At 34.4% G+C, this 21488-nt stretch overlaps 1 protein-coding gene across 1 annotated transcript; it reads left to right on the top strand.

Annotated features, from left to right (window-relative positions):
* Positions 1–18: 18 nt before the first annotated feature.
* On the top strand, positions 19–21169 carry LOC123677076 (clathrin heavy chain). The gene is made up of 20 exons (XM_045613522.1): positions 19–249; positions 1270–1477; positions 3165–3363; positions 3444–3708; positions 6267–6519; positions 6894–7112; positions 7218–7335; positions 7485–7999; positions 8170–8496; positions 9747–10314; positions 12526–12923; positions 14901–15270; positions 17605–17992; positions 18308–18496; positions 18634–18893; positions 19124–19256; positions 19317–19431; positions 19521–19687; positions 19746–19968; positions 20040–21169. Exons 1-20 carry the CDS (start codon positions 205–207, stop codon positions 20126–20128), a joined length of 5049 nt encoding a protein of 1682 aa, XP_045469478.1. The 5' UTR covers positions 19–204; the 3' UTR covers positions 20129–21169.
* Positions 21170–21488: the final 319 nt, after the last annotated feature.

Here is a 21488-nt window from a genome sequence, read left to right on the forward strand (position 1 = left end):
GGCATCGAACTTTACTTCCAACGTCTACAGTTACTTCAATAGGCGCCATCTTGGGTGTTTAACATTTATGATTAAGCTGTCATGTCAGTCGAATTCTAAAAGGAAAACTATTGCATTCGGAAAGCAAGTTAGTGTAGTTTTTGTTTCGTGGAAGACTGAGTATTTTAAGTTGGAGACAAGAATCACTATAATTAAGAATTAAAAATGGCAAGTCAAATGTTGCCAATTAAATTCCAGGAACATTTACAGGCAAGTGTCTTTGTAAGAACAATTTTACGCCCCTCTGTTGGATTCAAGTGATAGTATCCATTCATTTAGCGAAGTTTCATTGCTCAACATTTTCAGGGGATGAATAATCAATAAGTTAACAAGATTACGTATGTCTCTATACCGGTTTTCTGTGTAATTTTGTCAGTAAAGGGGGCGTTCTTATTAGAACCTTCATTAAGAACTCAAAAATTTGCCCCTTTTATCTCGTATTCTCATTACTTCAATAATATTCCAAATTCTTACAAATTAAAAACAATATTAAAATAGGTCAAAATACATGCTCAGAGTAAATGGCCAAATCAATCACCCAAAAAAATCTGATCCCACAATTGTATCCAAAAGTTTTCCATATGATACCATGATTGATACATATACGCCCAATGTATTGTTTTCGAGCGACAACATAAAAAAATAAACAGAATTCAATGTCTAAAAATAAATTATAGATTGGTAGGGAGAACAGCTTGATTGAATTCTGACTCAAAGTTCTATACAGGAAGTTGATCATGAGAGTTTTTGTATTTGCTTTGACTCCCTTTTTCACCAATTGAACTCTAATATGCAGACAATACTTGGATTCTTTCAGTTACGATCTAGTTAACCAACATATAATTATTTCAAAATAACTCCATATTTTTAACAGGCATTTCTGTCATAATAAGAAATTCATATTATACGTTAAATTCACTTTAATCTGTGTAAAAAGAATTTTACATTGTTTCAAACAAATTTAACCACAACAGTGTAGCTGTTATTTTCTGAAGATGATATTATCAATGTCGAAGTGTTCGTTAAATGCTTGTAAAGGTTCTGTATATTAGAGTGTGGTTACTATAACTTTAAAGTGTACAACGCATATTGTAAACTTGAAAAACTTAGCATTTTCAAATGTGAAAATCGTGTTTATTCTTTGAAGTATATATGTTAACTAGAAAAAAGTTGTTTTCTTTAGTTCTTAAATATTTGTTTGCTGTTAAATTATCAAATTTTGTTTCACAGCTGGTAAATGTCGGTATCAATGTGGCGAATATTTCTTTTGCTACCCTCACAATGGAAAGTGACAAATTCATCTGTGTTAGAGAGAAAGTGGGGGACACGTCACAAGTAGTTATAATAGACATGGCAGATACAGCTAACCCCATTAGGCGCCCCATAACTGCAGAAAGTGCAATAATGAACCCAGCTTCCAAAGTAATAGCCCTCAAAGGTAATTGAAATCTTCATGAAAGTACGTTATACAAATCTAATTTTAATTGAGTTCCTAGATAACTTCGGATAATAAAATTCAATAGGTATAGTTTATTTATTTTAGCAATGGCATGACGGCAGCAATAAAAAGAAAATGTTGCCAGACTGTCAAAGCAATTCTATAATTTCAAAATGAACTTCAATCAAGTAATGTATACACAATCAGAATAAATACATTGGCCACATACCAAAAGGTTGACAATACAAACTTTAGCAATTGCCTGGTTTTGTATGATTTTTCAAGGTAGATACAGTTGGCATCTTCGATTCACCATCTGTGATGTCACGCCACTGCTCAAATAAATATACCATAGTTTTGGTGGTTATCTTCATTTAAAACGAGTGAAATAATTATTTTTATCTCAATAATATGAAAATATGAAACTAAATTATCAATTTTCCAATTCTTTAGAGGAAAAGAAGAATTGAATAATGTTCATTCAATTGGAACTGTAACAGAGAATATCTGGACTATTATAAATAATAACATCATAAAAAATGCCATATATCGATACCTCAGTGCAAAAGTGTAACAAGTTAGAAATTGCAATATAGAAATAAATAGAGATAAAGTTACACTAAGGAACTGAAGCATTTATAAATTTGGAGTTGTTGCATTTTTAGGTCGTGCCATCTATGAACTAAGAGATAGAATAGGAGTTGTTTCAGTATTGGAATTGATAGAACGTTGTATTAGGAACGTTATACATGTAATAACTCAAATTTGAATATTTTGGACTTGTTACACTATTGAATTGATGTATCGATATAAAAGACTGTCTTATGAATTATCAATAAATTATTACATGTTGGTCCAAAAATCCTAATACTTGGAGATTTTAATTCAAACCTTAAAACTCAGAACTACCGTAAATAAAATAAAAAGGTTTGCACCCTCTTCAATTTTATAAATGACGATACAGATCGTATCTTATCAAATTAATATAATATATATAAAATAAACATACTTGTGACCTTGTAATTACCATTATACCTAACAATGAATAAAAAAAATAAAATTGGAAAATTACCTCTGCCTAAAGATTCTTGAAATAATTATAACTGTGAGTGAACTTGAGATATAGTAGGAAATACAAAAATATTGTGAGATAAACTAAGGAACAAAAATTTTATCTGTTACAGTATGTACCTATTGTAATGTTTAAATACATAATTGATTTGATGTTGGTGACCCTACCTGCAATGTCGGATGAGTGTAGGTTCGAGTCTCGAGGGAGAAATTTTTTATCTTTGTATTAATCTTTTCAATGATTTTGATATTCTATGAGATAATACGAAATAGTCAAAAATTTGCAGCGTTTTGTTCAATTAAACTGAAAAAGGCGGAATTTATTTAAAAAATAAAAAATAATTAAGTTAGAACAAAGGGTGTTAAACAAAATTAATTATTAATTGAAAGGATGTGAGAGAAATCAATGTCAATTAATGTATTCACATATATATTTTTTTTCTATTCAAATTTTCAAGTTAGGCCTTGGTATCAAAGTGATTCTGGCACTAAGAAATCGAAATTTAAGAATAAAAAAAAATTAAAGAAAATTAATAAGAGTTAAGAAGTAATTCATAATTTTACAAGAATGCCAACACACAACATTTTATCCTGAATAATTCTGATCACACATTAGGTAAAGCTGGCGTAGAAGCCCAGAAAACCTTGCAAATATTCAACATCGAAATGAAATCAAAGATGAAAGCACATACAATGAATGAAGATGTTATCTTCTGGAAATGGATATCCTTGAACACTTTAGCGTTAGTAACCGAAACCTCAGTTTACCACTGGTCCATGGAAGGTGATTCCACTCCTGTTAAAATGTTTGATCGGTAAGTTAGTTTTTTTTTTTTGGAAGCACAATGAAATTTTCAAGTATTCCTCAATATTCATGCCTTTAATTTGGTTGTAGCCACTCTTTACTGAATGGATGTCAGATAATCAACTATAGAACAGATCCTAAGCAGAACTGGTTGCTTCTGGTTGGTATTACTGCCCAGCAGTCCAGAGTGGTGGGCGCTATGCAGTTATATTCAGTCGAGAGGAAATGTTCCCAACCAATCGAAGGTCATGCTGCTTCTTTTGCTACTTTCAAAATGGAAGGCAATCCTGAACCATCTACTCTTTTCTGTTTTGCTGTGAGAACAGCACAGGGCGGGAAGTTACACATAATCGAAGTGAGTTGATATTTTCTAATTAAATAAAAACTCAGCATTTAACTTTGAAATGACAAAAGTTCATGAAAAATTTCGTGAGAATCATATGGCTAGAAACTTTTTGTGTTAAAATAAAGATCAACTATGAAATATTTCATAGATTTTGTTATTTCTCAGTTTTTCATGATTTCAGCATATTTTTGCTATTTTTGTATTGAGCCTTCTGAGCACAAATTGTAAAATACCCAGATGTGTTGAGACGTGTGTTGAATTGCTCTTGATAAATCTTAAAAATTTGTGTGAAAAAAGTGGTGGAAATTTTCGACTTTTGTGTCGGTGATTTTAATGGATATTTTCCATACACATAAATGTAGAATTGAAAATCGGACACAAGATCAAGCAAGAAAATATTAAAGAAATCCATCTAATGAAGAACAACGTAAATATATTACATCATATAGTAAAACAAAAATTTTTGTGTAAATACCAAATAACATGCATGTATGACTTAATATATTAGAAAAATAAATTGAACAAAATGTTAAGAAACTTAAGTCAATATATTAGAACTGAAGACTATAATAAAAAGGTGATATAAAGAGAAAAAAAATTGCAAACGCATTGAAGGGCGTTCTAGATGAAAATTAAGATCAAAGATTCAAACTCCAAAAAAAAAAAACCTACAGATCACAGAACAGCCCAACACAAAGGAATGCTTAATTAGGTCAGAAATGCGGAAAGTGTTTTCAGAACTTGTGTACTCGTGAGTCTACATCAATAAAAACTTATTTTCGAACATGGAATAGGGAGAAAGAGAACAGTATAAGTTGAAAGATAAATACTGCTGAAACTAGAGACATAAAGACAGAAAGTGTGGCTCAGATAATAAGACCCAAAAAAAGAAAAAGCCTTTTTGGAACTGGACAAGGTTCAAATATAACCATTAAGTCAAACAGCTCGGTAACTTGACTTCTATAAACTAGATTCAAATCTAACAGGAGAATACTAATTGTAAAAAAATTCTGAGTCAAGAACACCTCAGGAATATGTATCTTTCAGAATTATAGTAACAAAAGATGAAATAGAAAAACTCAAAAATCCTACCAAGAAACAAACATATACAACATATAATTATTATACCAAAATGTACAATTAATAAGAAGTAGCCTATCACAAATGGATAACTTGGTCCTATTTCAGAGAACACAATTCCTTGTGATAGCATAACAGTTAAAAAACTATAATATACAAGGGTCAAACCTTTTATCTATCTCTTGTTAATTGATCTGATTTGTTTTCCTCTACGATTTTGTGCAAACCAAACTGTGTAGTACCTTCTGTTGTGAAATTGATGAGCATGGTGGAAGTGCTACTTACTCTCAAAATAATATAAATTGCTATGAAGTTCAGATATCACTACTTAAAGTCCTTTTCATTTGAGGTTTTTGCAGCAGAGTTCTACCTTAAACCAACTATACTATTGATAGTATGTATATACAGATCACCAATTCATGATGTAACACGCATTTCAAAATCTTTCTATTCTACTGAATAAAATGCTGATTTGGAATATTTAATACATCATCGTAGGATACTTCAATATAAATTTACTAAAGAAGGAAAATAGAAATATACTTTCAACTCCCTAATAGAAAGCTATAATGTTAGTTTTATTATTCAGGAGCCTATCAAAATTTCTAATTGATCCAAATCTTTTATAGACACATTCTATGGAATGAAAGATGCACAATTGATACTAACTGTGGGTATGATCCGTATATCGCCGAAAATTTCGGAGTGGTTACTAGCGGTTTTCAATATTTCAGATAACCTGCTTCGTATATAAAGACCGCTTGCAACAAACATTATTGAACAAAATTTTGCCTTGACAGAAATTTGTAAACAACTGAAAGTTCTTAATTGATCTAAAGGGTATTTGTTTCATAATTATAATAGTGTCAGATGTCAGGAGCTATGCCCTAAACAAATAGGATTCTCATCTTACAAAAGCAAGCCTTAAGAATCAAGTATTGGATTTGGATGAAAAAATCATGCCCTTTTCAAAAGGAATCTAATATTAGACAGCTGGAGAATTTATATTTATAGATTTTTAGTATTTATAAGGCTGAATGACCTTAGGTCGATGGCCATTTGTTTGTTTATGAACAATAAAGTACTGTTACAACTACTACTAGTATTAATATATGAATATTTAGATTAGTTTAAGAGATGGGAAAATAAACTTGGCAAGTTTATCTATATTCTATCCATAGATTTTCGAAAATATAAAATAATCAAGAATACATCTGTATCACATAGCCTAACACTCTTCTCAGTACTCTCCATGGATTAGCAAACTCTGATCAAAGAAAAAGCACTATGTACCAGTTTTAATATAATGTGAACCCTATACACTTGTAAAGTATTATAATTTCTGTCAAGATTAATTATTAATATGATTTTTCATATCCCCATAAAAATTGTTTGAAAACACCATGACAAAATTCATTGACAATATTTCTTGAACTTTTATTTCCATAGTTAGGCTATACGTCAAATAACATTTTTTTGTTGTGAAGGTTGGTCAATGTCATCCAAACAACCAACCGTTCCCCAAAAAAACCGTAGACGTATTCTTTCCACCAGAGGCCCAGAATGATTTTCCAGTGGCAATGCAAGTATCTTCTAAGTACGACGTCATCTACCTTATCACCAAGTACGGTTATGCCCATATGTATGACATCGAAAGCGGTATCTGCATCTATATGAACAGGATATCCAGTGAGACCATTTTTGTAACAGCTCCCCATGAGGCGACTGGTGGTATTATTGGTAAGATGAATTTAAATTAAATTCAAAATTTTTATTATTAACAATGAGAACTTATCCTATGCTAGTTTTATACTAATAGATTAATTAATAATATAATAATAACTCTAGAATGATAGAACTGAGAAATATTTTAATATTGGGCTTTATTTTTCTGAATGCTTGTTTTTTCTACACGAAAACGAATCGGACCTATCTTCATAGAAAAAAATGTTCAGAATGAATGCAGCTGTCAAAGTTTGTCAAAGAGCTTGAAGGACAACCTGTTTATCTATTTTATAGATTATAGATCAGAATGTACCATCTTCAATAATATCAATTTGATAAAAGTATGAAAATACCTAAACTAATTGTTTAATAATTGAATTTGATTGCAGGTGTCAATAGGAGAGGACAGGTGCTCTCTGTTTCGGTGGATGAAGACAACATTATTCGTTATGTTAGTGGTGTTCTTCATAACCATGACCTGGCTCTACGTATAGCCTCTAGAAACGATCTTGCAGGAGCTGAGGATCTTTTTGTCAGCAAGTTCCAGATGTTGTTCCAGAATGGCCAGTACACCGAAGCTGCAAAAATTGCTGCAAATGCTCCTAAAGGTTAGTTTGAAGTCATGTCAAAGATACAATTGGGTGATGGTGAAGTTGATATAGCATTGATGTAGTTTTCTGAGCTCTTCGACAACCAAAATATCTACATTTCAGGAATCTTAAGGACTCCAGCAACCATTCAAATGTTCCAGCAAGTTCCCACACAAGCTGGTCAAAATAGTCCATTACTACAGTATTTTAGTATTCTACTTGATAAAGGACAACTAAATAGGTAATCATAAGTTTTCTTGCAACTTAAGATACCTTTATTTATAGCTATTATTAAATACAATCCATTAGAAGGAATAATTAGAAAAAAATTGACCAAAAATAGTTATATAAAAAATTAAAATATCAAATGCTGAACTTTTTTTTTTCTAGGTACGAATCCTTGGAACTTTGCAAACCAGTTCTTTTACAAAACCGCAAGCAGCTCCTGGAGAAGTGGCTCAAGGAGGAAAAACTGGAATGCTCAGAAGAATTAGGTGACCTTGTCAAACAGGTTGATCCAACTTTAGCTCTGTCTGTTTACCTCAGAGCCAATGTTCCAGAGAAGGTAATTCAAAGCTTTGCCGAGACAGGACAGTTCCAGAAGATAGTGATCTATGCCAAGAAAGTCTCCTACACCCCAGATTATATCTACTTGTTGCGTTATGTGATGAGAACAAACCCTGAACAAGGGGCCAAGTTTGCAGGAATGCTTGTGGGAGATCAGGAGCCTTTAGCCGACATCAACCAAATAGTGGATATCTTTATGGAACAGAATATGGTACCCCAATGCACAGCTTTCCTCTTGGAGGCACTGAAAAATAACAGGCCAACTGAAGGTCATCTGCAGACGAGACTTTTGGAAATCAATCTTATTTCCGCTCCACAGGTTGCTGATGCAATTTTAGGTTAGTTTCAAACATCATCAACTTGAATACCTGTTTTGGCAATATATTGCTCTGAATGAGCATTTCTGCCAATTCTGAAAAAACTTTATTCTCCGTGTAATCGAATATACTTCAACCTATAGCGGGGTAAAACACTTTACTTATGTCATTTTTTGTTTGGAATCCATTAGGAAGCAACATGTTCTCTCACTATGATCGACCTCACATAGCTCAACTTTGTGAGAAAGCTGGTCTCCTACAGAGAGCACTGGAACACTACACTGATCTCTATGACATCAAGAGGGCTGTAGTACACACCCAACTTCTTCCTGTTGATTGGTTGGTGAGCTTTTTCGGTACCCTAAGTGTGGAGGATAGTCTAGAATGTCTCAAGGCCATGCTAACAGCCAACATCAGGCAGAACCTTCAGATTTGCGTGCAAATCGCTACCAAGTACCATGAACAGTTGACTACGAAGGCGCTGATTGATCTGTTTGAGAGTTTTAAGAGCTATGAAGGTGAGTTCTGGTTTGAATTAGGGCTGGGAATCATGAATGAATGATTTGAATATTCGAATAATCATTGAGTAATTATTCGAATAATTGCATTTTGCATTATTCGAATAATCATGAGTATTCACTGAATAGTTGAATAATCAATGACTACTTTTCTATTCATGAATAATCAGTGAATAGTCGAGTATTCACTGAATAGTTGAATAATCAATGACTACTTTTCTATTCATGAATAATCAGTGAATAGTTGAGTATTCACTGATTATTCAGTGAATAGTTTTCTATTCAGTGAGTAGTTGGCTATTTATGAAGTTACGAATGAAAGTTTGAATAATCACTTGACTCATTATTCAGGAATGATTAAAACAAGGTTTTGTGATTCACTACGGACAAATCGTTTTATTGATATTAAAATCACTGGAAATTACATAATATTGAAATTGATAGATACAATTGAATTAAAATTATAAATAAACTCCTGTCAGTGTTCGGAATCCAAACAACCAATTTGTCATTCAAATTAGTACGTTGTCGTTGAAGAAATTGGCTTATTTCAATAAATAAGATTATTTGAGGAACGATTTTACTATTAATTAAAGACAGAAAGAACGAGATTAATGCCGTAAGTTCGAACTTGAGGTTCAACTAATAAACACGGCTTTTTACAAAATCTGGGGAATGATACAGGATTCAAAGTTACTGGTATTAACCTCGTTCCTTCTGTCTATCAATTAATACTGAAATCGTTCCTCAAATACTCTTATTTATGAAAATAAGCCAATTCCTTCAACGAGACCGTACTAATTTGAATGACAATTTATTTGTTTGGATTCCGAACACTGACAGGAGAACCAAAAATGGTGGTGTGTGACGTCACACTAATAGAGCGTATATGGCGAGAGGCAAAACACCCAAACGATCATATCACGTCGCAAAAGGTATATTCACTCATCAAAACGCTCGGACTTTATTGGTTCATTAAAACATGAGTTTAATCACTGAATATTGACTGAATATTCATTGAATAATCATTGAATAATCACTGAATAATCAACGAATAGTTGAATATTCATGACTACTCATGAATAATCAAGCATGAATATTTGTTTGAATGAATTATTCGAATAATCGAATGAATTTATGGATGAATATTCGAATACAAAAAGTCGAAAAAGTCCCAGCCCTAGTTTGAATAGTCACAAGAATGTGAAGGATCTGCTGAATCCGTATTTATTTATTTATCTTCCCCTAAGGTCTCTTCTATTTCCTTGGCTCCATCGTGAACTTCTCGCAGGACGAAGAAGTACACTTCAAGTACATACAAGCTGCTTGCAAGACCGGTCAGATCAAAGAGGTTGAGCGCATATGCAGAGAGTCAAACTGTTACAATCCTGAACGCGTAAAGAACTTCCTTAAGGAAGCTAAACTTACTGATCAACTACCATTGATTATCGTTTGCGATCGATTCGACTTCGTCCACGATCTGGTTCTGTACCTATACAGAAATTCTCTGCAGAAATACATCGAGATCTATGTGCAAAAGGTCAACCCCAGCCGCTTACCTGTGGTTATTGGCGGACTGTTAGATGTCGATTGTTCCGAAGATATCATCAAGAATCTGATATTAGTCGTTAGAGGGCAGTTTTCGACAGATGAGTTGGTTGAAGAAGTAGAAAAGAGAAACAGGCTGAAACTACTGCTACCATGGTTGGAATCAAGGGTTCACGAAGGTTGTGTGGAACCTGCAACTCACAACGCACTTGCCAAGATCTACATCGACTCCAATAACAATGCTGAGAGATTCCTGAAGGAGAATCAGTGGTATGTGTAAAGTGAGGTTATACCTAGCATAGGATAAAATAGTTAGATAAGAGCAATCAAGAATCAAACAAAAAAAGTTAGGTTAATTATTTATTCATTTACAAACCATAAATACACGTTACAAATGATTAGGTCTCATTGTAAAGGGATATTCAGATCAAGAATTCGAAAATAAATAAATAGGAACCAATGGACCCTGAAAAATATGGTATACAAAACTGATTCTCATAATTTAAACCATTTGTGAAGGAAAATAACAAATGCAAGCGCCCATGTAAACTCTAATATTCTAAAAAAAGAAACATGTGAGGAAAAGATATAATTTATGTAAGGATCATAATGGTGAAAATATAGAACATCTGATTTTTTGTTTATTATCGAAAAAATTGTTTATTGGTATTGCAATTCGTCGAATATAACAATAGAGAAATAGTTTGTTCCGAAGCATCGAGGAATTTAATAAATTAAAATTAAATCATCTTTTGAATAGCATATTAAAACTGGTATATCCCTGGGAAAAAATTTGACTGCTGCGACACCTGGACTTACAGAATAAAAAAATATTCGGCCGTTTTCTAGTATCAGGTTATCACCCTGTACAGGGTGGGCAAATAAGCGAGGTAAGCGGCTATATCTCAGGATCCACTCATCGTATAGACTTGCGGTGAAAAATTTTACCACTAAAGTGAACAAGAGAACACACTGGAAATTGTTTTGAAGTTCATACCTCTACCGCTAGGGGGCGTAATTGCTACCGTCGAGTAGAAAAATTAATTTTCCTCGAAAATGTTTCATATGAAGTTGAAGAAAAAATATCATCACTGTAATCCTTGGAAAATTCTCTATCTTTTTAAATTGTCACTTTCGATTTTACGACATCAAATAAGGATAGGTGAAAGGGAGAAATCTGACTGATTGAAACGCCTGTAACTTCAGTTTGGCTCAACATTTTTGAGCAAATTAGATCTCGTCTGAAAGATAATGTCTTGTTAATTGAGGACAAAAAATACTCATGATGAATTTGTTTTAACTTCTTCCGATAGAGGGCGTCAGAAGTTCATTGTTTTGTTCATTTTACTCCGAAATTTCAAATGTAATGATAGGATTTTCTTAACAGAAACAGAAATTCCATCAAATTTGCATGAAAAAACCTGAAGGCCGTAAAGCGATAATTTCAGGCGTTCTGAAGTTATGGCCGAAAGAAGATATTCTTCAACTGATGCACTGCGAAAAACCAAATTGTGTCTTTAGGTTCTGACAGAAACATAAATCCCATCAAATTTGTATGAAAAAACCAAAAGGTCGCAAAGCGATAGCTTCAAGCGTTCTGGAGTTATGGCTTATTTGTCCACCCTGTACATCAACGTAACTCCCACAGAGATACACAAAGTTGGTGGGACTAGATACAGATATAAATAATAACAAAAAATAGCCAAAAATTAAAACAAAAATCGAATATCGGGTGAGTGGTTATTTTTGAAAATGAAAGTTAGGAATTGTTTGAGAAAACATTTAAGCTCCCCTGAAATTTTCAAATTTTTTGATGTAAAAAAATCCAATTTTGAATATTAAAATCCGGCTGTTCGCCTTCCAGAGCCGTTCTGAGAGTCTGAGAGTTATTCATATGGAATTGAAATTGACTACACAGAATGATGTAATTTAAAACATGTATTGCTATGATTGTACCGATAAAAATCTCTTTTACTGCAGTGTTCTAGCTCAATTATTTTTAGCATTATAAATATTTCTATAGTCCTCTCTAAAGATGGTTCTTATGTTATCCAAATTACCACCTTAAAATACATCACTGTCTAAAAGTCTGGTTGGTTATGCAGCTTGGTAATAATCTCTCTGCCACAGGATTCCGAATAGGTTGAATTATCTCTCGTATATGGTCACTTTTACCCATACACCGAAAGGTAACAAATGGGATAAAGATTATATATATATATATATATATATATATATATATATGGTCACTTTTGATTGCAATAATTTTATATAGGGCATATTCTTCGAGTTTCTCTTCTTGCAGTATTTTATCAATTTTAAAAATTGCAAAAGACAACTAAGGTGACAGGTAAAATTGACTACTGTGAAAAACTAAATAAGAAATGACTCCAAGCAAAAAAAAAGGAATGTTTGGGTTCAAAATGACTTTCGACAATCCCTTTTGATTAATCCATTTGATCTTTTCTTCTTCCTATCCAGGTACGATTCAAGAGTGGTAGGACGTTATTGCGAGAAACGTGACCCCCACCTCGCCTGTGTGGCCTACGAAAGGGGCCAGTGCGACCGTGAGTTGATAGCAGTATGCAACGAAAACTCCTTGTTCAAGTCCGAGGCCAGATACCTGGTGCGCAGGCGTGATCCCGAACTGTGGGCAGAGGTACTTCAGGAAAGCAATCCCTACAGGCGTCAACTCATCGATCAAGTCGTCCAGACCGCCCTCAACGAAACGCAGGACCCCGAGGACATCTCCGTTACCGTCAAGGCGTTCATGACTGCCGATCTGCCAAATGAACTCATCGAGCTACTCGAGAAAATCGTTCTAGACAATTCGGTCTTTTCCGATCATAGGAATCTGCAGAATCTTCTCATCTTGACTGGTAAAAAATTCAATATTGATATGTAGAAACTATATACTTTTCAGAATTTATCAAATTTGAACCACTATGTACAAGGTATCTCAAGTTCGAGTGCCTATTAGACGTTTTTGGAGAACTGGGAATATTTGATTGCTGAAAATTGGGATTAATACACAATTCGATGTTCTTTACTAAGCATAAAGTATTTATGCTACTTAAGTACCAACTTTTGAAATATCATTTGAGAACTTTTCAAATATATTATTATCCCCGACTTTACCCTATCAGCAAGAGAATAATCTCCTCGTAGTTAGCTTTCTCACTCCCCGCTAAGGAGTACATTCACTCAATCCCAGACATTTATTGTATTGCATATCCGACTTTTGCCTATACGCGTAGGATTTCTCCTCGCCGTCGGCTTCTCACTCCTTGCTAAGAGGAACATTCACTCAATCCCAGATATTTAAAATATCAGAAGGGCAGAGCTCGGTCGTGTCCGGTCCTTGTGGTCCCCCTGGTTCTCGTCGAACTTCTGGTCCTCTTACACGCGATCCTTGGACCTGTCCTTCGCTTCCTAGGAATTTTCTCAACGTCCTTGCAGTACCTAAAAGAACAGCTTTCTGCATTATATTACATATATACTCACTAAGTCCTAGTTGCTTGATATTTCTCTTGAGATTTTTGGGTACTATTCCTGTTGTTGAGATGATAATTGGAATAGTTCTCGTTGATATCATTTCCCTCTGGCGCTTTATCTGAAATTAGAGGTCTCTATATTTTGAAATTTTTTCGACCTCTTTTTGACGCATGTTGTTATTGGGTATTGCTACGTCGATGAGTATGGCTGCCTTTTGATGTTTATTAACTAGCAATATATCTGGCCTGTTGTGAGGGACTGTTTTATCAGTCAAAACTGTACGATCCCAGTACAGTTTATAGCGTTCGTTTTCCAGGATGGTTTCCGGTCGGTATTTGTAGTATGGCACTTTTTCAGAATGAATTAGTGTTAATTTAGTTGCCATTTCTTGGTGTAGTATCTTTCCTACTACATCATGTCTCTCTTTATATTCATTTCCTGCAAACATTTGACATCCTCCCGTGATATGTTGGATTGTCTCATTCGTTGGACACCCATAACGGCATTGATGCTTTCGTCATCAAGGTTCTCATTTTGCGTTGCAGGTTTTCCGTATCTGTTTTGCTCCATGGAATGATACCGAAAGAGTATGTAAGAATTGAACATGCATATGTGTTGATGGCTCTCGTCATGTTCTTGCTGTTGAGGTTTGTTTTTAAAATTTTGTTGATTCTCCTAATGAACTCAGTTGTTAAGTCTTCCTTCAATCTTTGATGGTTTATTCGTCGGTTTTGTTTCATTCCTAGGTATTTATAAAGATTGTCCGATTTCATTGCTTCTATCTCCTGTCCATTGGAGAGAGCTATCGGTTCATCTTGGATTTTTCCACGCACTACGCTAATCGTACGACACTTGTCCAATCCGAATTTCATCCCCACGTCTTTCGAAAAATTTTCCAACAGTTTGACCATAATTTGCAAGTGGTTTTTGTTGCCTGTTATCAGTTTTATGTCATCCATGTATAGCAAATGATTGAGTGCAATAGTAGCATTGCATATTATTATTATCAATATTATTATGTCGAAAATTGTGGACAAAATTCGACCATAACTTTTCTTTTTCACATTCGAACTTTATTTTTTCATGGTTGAGTTGAATTGTGTGAATAAAAATAATTATAGTATTCTCAACTTATGATAAAAGGATGTACCCATTTCAATTCTATAGAAAATCTCACATATTAATGATTTTCACAAAAATGCATTAGGAAGCTCGAAGGTAAATTTGGACCCTTCTTTGCAAGCTCTAACTAATTTTTCGTAATTTCAATTGTTGTTATATTGAATTTGCTATTCATTAGTCAAATTAATTTATAAAATTCCAAATGTTCTGCAACATTTCTACAATATTACGTGTTTCAGCGATTAAGGCCGACACAAGCCGCGTCATGGACTACATCAACCGTCTTGACAACTATGACGCCCCAGACATCGCTAACATCGCCATAACCAGCCATCTGTACGAAGAGGCGTTCGCCATTTTCAAGAAGTTCGATGTCAACACTTCTGCCATTCAGGTGTTGATCGAGCAGGTGAACAACCTGGACCGCGCCTACGAGTTCGCAGAACGCTGCAATGAACCGGCCGTTTGGAGCCAGCTGGCCAAGGCGCAGCTCAAGCAAGGACTGGTCAAAGAAGCCATCGATTCCTACATCAAGGCGGACGATCCTTCAGAGTACATGGCGGTTGTCGAAACCGCCACCCAGAACAACTCGTGGGAGGATCTTGTTAGGTAAATTTTATATGGAATACTACGAGTTCTCAATGGACTCTCTGCTATACTTAGGGGTTGTCCATTAATCACGTGATCTTTTTTTAGCATTTTTTAAACCCCCCTCCCCCATTGGTGATACGTAGTGAGGTTTAAGACCACCCCCCCTCCCCCTTCTCAACATCACGTGTATTTTTAGTACCTACAACGAATCTTAAAATTTTCTGAATATTAACTCAATTTAAATACAGGTATAAACTATAATCTTTCTTCTGAAATTAAGGACCATAATAAAAATGTCTACACCAGGTTGCAAGTTTTTTTTGATTGCCATAACAATAATAATAAACGAAAAGTGTAATCATAGGAAAAACATGTATTGTACTAGTACATGAATATATTTAATGTAGTCAAGGTCACTACACGCCGCGCCGTGCCGCTTAATATTTGTTTAAAAATCGCGCGTTTGACGAAAAAATAAATACACGTGATATCTTACTACACCCCCCCTCCCCCTTGTGATATTTTCGTGATTTTTATCAAACCCCTCCCCCCCCTTTCAAGCCTCACGTGATTAATGGACAACCCCTTATATTCCAAGATCCCAGAGCCATATCTTAGCAAGACAGCAACTTTAAAGCGTCTGACTAATGATTTGGTTTCGTGGAAAGCGTCTGACACTTCTGATATGACTCCAGAGTAATATTCTACAAAATATATATAAAAATCACCCATTTGAATTCAAGTGAAGTAACTCTCATTTTGAGTTACCTTTTTCACCTGGTATCTGCCCAGGTGTCACTGCGCAAACTCCACGAACTCGCAAGTTTTACAAGTACATGGGACACTACTCAGATCCTAAGGTTTCATCCATTTGAGAATAAATTATGTCTTACAGCTTTGGGATCTTACTTTATTATGCCTTGTTGATATTCACAAGTACTTGGCCATACAACCATTCAAATAATTTCACAGTTTTGTAACCAATACTTTTTCTGATCTTGAGTTTTGCAAGGGACATCCAAAACATCTACTGTAGTAAAAATGAAGAAAATAACCGAACTACCATTTTTCTCTTCAACATTTTTAACAAATCTATTTGATGCTTGGCTGCAAGCAAAAAAAATTAATTATAAAATCATTCATTTTAATTCTGACACCTATGTCAATTTTAATAATAACCCCTTCAATTGCATCATCCAAATGGAACTATCACTGCGATTGGTTGCAAGAATAGATCGATACCGTTATTGCTATCTGATTGGCGCTCTCCAAAGCACCCCCAATACATTCATAAACACTGGTAAAATCGATTGTAAATATGTAGCGTGACACATCTATTGGTAATTTGTGCAGCTACTCACCACACTGGTTTGGTTCTCATTTCTACGATAATACAAGAAAAATAACGCGTTTTTTATCACTTCACAAATGTACACAATTTACACAAAATTTTTGTGAGAATTTTCGATTTAAGTTGATAGTAATAAATAGCTTGATCCATTGTACTTTTATTGTTAGCGTTGTAAATAAGAACAAATACAGTGTTGAATTTTTGTTATAAACTCATACTTAGTGAGTGGGAGTAAGAACTTATCGAGGAGCACTGCTATTTTTCTGAGTTCCTTTCTTGATAGCATTAATAACGTATGAGTGGGATTCCCCTTTTTTCAGTGGCGTACCTCATCATACCTAATTTCGAGCCAGGAAAACATGAAACCAGACTACTTCTAATGTAGAAAGTCTGTTTCTATTCCTTTTAGTTGCTCTGAATGTCATCCCAATTGTCCTGTAAAGACCGAGTTCGTCATGAAAGTTGGTAAATTGTTATGTTCTTCACACCTGAACCTGAGTGAGTGAATTCAGGGAGTAAATAAGAAACAATTACCTATATCAAAAGGTTGTTATGAACGTAACTATTGGGGCTTTGTCCCAACAGATTACCAGTTAAGCTGAGCATTTCACATATTTTTAAATAACTAATTCAACATATTTCGCAATAGCCCAGATAAACTTTAAACAGCTAGATTAAATCGGTCTGTGATGTCTTTGGTTTCATCAAAAAGTAGATCAGTGTTTCAAAAACAGCATTCCTCTACCTCCACTCAAAACCTAAAAGCCCCTACAAATTTGGGTTACCCTTTACGATGGATAAGGTTATATCTGATAGGGTATTCGACTGGCTGCAATAGTTCGAATTAATTCGAGCTGATTATGTCATTTAGCTCTACAAAAATTCGAATTGATTCGCACTGGTGCAGCCAGTCGAATACGCTATGAGTAATCCGATTTGCACTGATCTTTATGAATCTAGTTAGGGACTTTAGCCTAGTCACTAAAGCCTATTTCCTCCAGGTACCTTCAGATGGCGCGCAAGAAGGCGCGAGAAAGCTATATAGAGTCCGAGCTCATCTACTCTTATGCAAAGACCGGGCGTCTCGCCGATCTTGAAGAGTTCATCTCTGGTCCAAACCACGCCGATATCCTAAAGATTGGTGAGCGTTGCTTTGAGGACAAGATGTACGACGCAGCCAAGTTGCTGTTCAACAACGTGTCAAACTTCGCACGTCTGGCCATCACGCTGGTTCACCTGAAAGAGTTTCAAGGGGCAGTGGACAGCGCAAGGAAGGCCAACAGCACCAGAACTTGGAAGGAGGTCTGCTTCGCTTGCGTCGATCACGAGGAGTTTAGGCTGTCGCAAATGTGCGGCATGCACATTGTGGTTCACGCGGATGAATTGCAGGTAAGCCTAGATATTATACTACTCTGTGTTATTTAGACATACAGGCTGTCCCAATGAAAATTCGACCCCTCCCCCCAAGAACTAAGAAACGAAGAATTTTCGAAGATCAAAAAAACAGATCAACGAATTTCCATCATGAATTTCTTCAATAAGTTCTCAGTTTGTATCTCTTTAAAAATATTTAGTTAAATTAAATAACCTGTGGATTCTTGGCACCTAATCACTTCATTCAACATTAAATTCTTATCAATGTTCTCTCAGGTTTTGTAAAGTTATTTGGACGATCCTAGATATAAGAATTCAATCTTTTTTTAGGATTTAATCAACTACTACCAAGACCGTGGATACTTTGAGGAATTGATTGGTCTATTGGAAGCTGCCTTGGGTTTAGAAAGGGCCCACATGGGAATGTTCACGGAATTGGCAATTCTTTACTCAAAATACAAGCCAGCTAAAATGCGAGAGCATCTAGAGTTGTTCTGGTCCAGAGTAAACATACCCAAAGTAAGTTTTAAACTTAGTCCAAATAAAATTATTTCAAAGTTTTTTAATTTTCCAATATTTGGCCTTTTCATCTGAAAAAAATGGAGAAGGAAATAAACAGAATCAATTGTTAGAATAAATTATATATTCTTGTCTAGGTACTCCGAGCAGCAGAACAAGCTCATCTATGGGCTGAGTTAGTATTCCTGTATGACAAATATGAAGAGTACGACAATGCAGTACTTGCAATGATGGCCCATCCAACTGAAGCCTGGAGAGAAGGCCATTTCAAGGACATCATCACTAAAGTTGCCAACATTGAACTATACTATAAAGCGATCCAGTTTTATCTTGACTATAAACCGCTTCTTCTAAACGACCTCCTGCTGGTTCTGGCACCCAGAATGGATCATACTAGGTCAGTTCAATGTGTTATTATGTTTTCCTAGAACTCTCAGAAGCTTAGATCTTGAATGAATTACATATTCTCAAAGCATATAAACTTAACTTTATTTAAGTATGTGTCTCTTTATTCACATTACATATTTGAATTAATTTGCATGATTTTTTTTGTCATCTGAATGTTTTTATTGAATATTTGTTAAATTTGAATATCTGAGCTCAAATTATTATTGAACATATTTTCAGGTCTGTCCAATTCTTCTCAAAAACAGGCCATCTCCAACTTGTCAAATCTTATCTTCGTTCAGTACAAAACTTGAATAACAAGGCAATCAACGAAGCCCTAAATTCCCTTCTGATTGAAGAGGAGGATTTCCAGGTAATTTATCATCTTCAACTCTTAAAATTCGCTACATGTTATGTTTACTTTGCCTTCTAGGGACTACGAACATCTATAGATGCTTTCGATAACTTTGATAATATTAGTCTTGCCCAGAAATTGGAGAAACACGAACTCACAGAATTTAGACGTATTGCTGCCTATCTTTATAAAGGTGGGTACTTTTACATACAACAAATTCTATATCTGTGTTCTTAAATTTTAGTGATTTTATAAATATATTGGAAATCTCTTTTTTCACAGGTAACAATAGATGGAAACAAAGTGTTGAACTATGCAAAAAAGATAGGCTTTTCCGAGATGCTATGGAATATACTGCTGAATCTAGAAATCAAGAACTGGCCGAAGAATTGTTGGCTTGGTTCTTGGAAAGAAAAGCTTATGATTGCTTCTCCGCTTGTTTGTATCAGGTAAGAGATATCTCTCTTAGGCTTTATGAGTCCCTCCAACAATTTGTGATTCTTTCAGTGTTATGACCTCTTAAGGCCAGATGTGATCTTAGAGCTGGCCTGGAAACATAAGATAATGGACTTTGCCATGCCTTATCTCATCCAAGTGACCAGGGAGATGTCTACAAGAATTGAAAAATTAGAACAATCAGAAACACAAAGACAGACTGAAGCTGCAGAAGAACCCAAATCAATGATGATGCCAGAACCTCAGCTAATGCTGACTGCTGGTCCAGCAATGGGTATGTAAAATTTTTCAACATCTTCAGGAATTAGATGTTGCTATGGAGATGACATAATTGATATTTTACAGGTATGCCTCCACAGCAGTTTGTTCCACAAGCATATGCCCAGGCTGGGTATGCCCCTCAAATGCAATACCAAGGGTATCCCGGAATGTAATATACAACCCCAATTAATTACGCCCAAATGAATAGCAAATGGATATAGTACAAGACAATATAGCATGTTAACTAAAAGGAGGGAGGGGGGTTGATTTGTCCTGCCTTCAAAACTGTAGGGGAAAAATTTGTTGAATTTTATCTAAAACGGCGCAGTATTTCTAGTATTTTAGCGTATGCAAACATTTTGGGAAGGTTTACGAATAATTACCCCCCTTTTAACGCTTAAGAAAAAGTTCTATAGAAACTTTAAATGTTGATTTTCCATTCTGCCAAAGTCTTGTAAAGGAAGTTATTAATCAAATATCTGTTTATAGTTCAAATTTTTGAGATTAAATCAGGAAATAGTCAAAAACATAATTAGTTAATTGGATTCCAAAATGATGTAGATACACTGAGCTATTTCCTCGACTGCAAAGGAGGTTATCATCATTTGTTTTCAGTAAAATGGATTGCTTTCTAAAGAGAAATTGATAACTGAAAGTTCGATTTGGGCAATTTATTCAATTTATTGATTAATTTGAAATTGATAGGATATTTTTAATTTTTATTTGTTTACGTCCATTCAATATTGTGCTTTATATTTTTGTTATTTTTTTAATGGATGCTTATTTACTTTTTAATATGTACATAATAGCATATTATGTGCTAGTAAATGAAAAAGAAGCAGAAGACGTACTATGTATATATAACATATTGATAATAATATAGTATAATTTACTTGTCAACAAAATTTTATGTTATCCAATCTATAATCGACTTACATCAGATTAGTGATTTTAGGCATTCCCAGTTTAGTTTTACATAAACTTTATTACTTTTTTCCTTTGAGTAACTGATGTTATTTTAATATTTTAATGATGCACATCAAATTTAATATTTATTGAGTGTATTAGCAAGTTGAAACTTTTATTTAGTTTGTATTATTATAAAATATTTGTAAATGTTGGTCTATTTCTCAGTAATTGCACCTTAATGCGAGGTTCTTGTTATTTTCCTATAATCATGAACAGCTATATTAATTAAAGACATTACCTATAAATTTTATTAGTTTCTCCTGGAAAATTCCCAATATTAGTTTTTTAAACTGGACATCACCCCAAATTGGAGCGATGAAAATCAGTGTTTCAAGCGCCCCTTTCAATTATATTTTTATATCAGTACCTACAGCTTGAAGTGCGTTTTTAGAAGATGGATAAAGAAGTTCTGCTTTCAACAACTATTTGTCTGAGCTTGAAAAATGAAGACAAAGCAGAACTAGATCAGACATTGGTTTTTGGAATTAAATCTTTCACACTTGAGTTAGCTTCAAAAGATTAGGTTATTTAGAACCATATATTGTTATTAGAACGAAATTATTG

This window comes from Harmonia axyridis, chromosome 3 (genome assembly GCF_914767665.1).
Source record: "Harmonia axyridis chromosome 3, icHarAxyr1.1, whole genome shotgun sequence".
Lineage (NCBI taxonomy): Eukaryota > Metazoa > Arthropoda > Insecta > Coleoptera > Coccinellidae > Harmonia > Harmonia axyridis.

Excerpts from the sequence above, each read along its gene's own strand:
- LOC123677076 (XM_045613522.1), top strand. The coding sequence starts at position 205 with ATGGCAAGTCAAATGTTGCCAATTAAATTCCAGGAACATTTACAG. Across the intron at positions 1,478-3,164 it reads CAAAGTAATAGCCCTCAAAG|GTAAAGCTGGCGTAGAAGCC; the intron begins GTAATTGAAATC and ends ATCACACATTAG. Across the intron at positions 7,113-7,217 it reads TGCTGCAAATGCTCCTAAAG|GAATCTTAAGGACTCCAGCA; the intron begins GTTAGTTTGAAG and ends TCTACATTTCAG.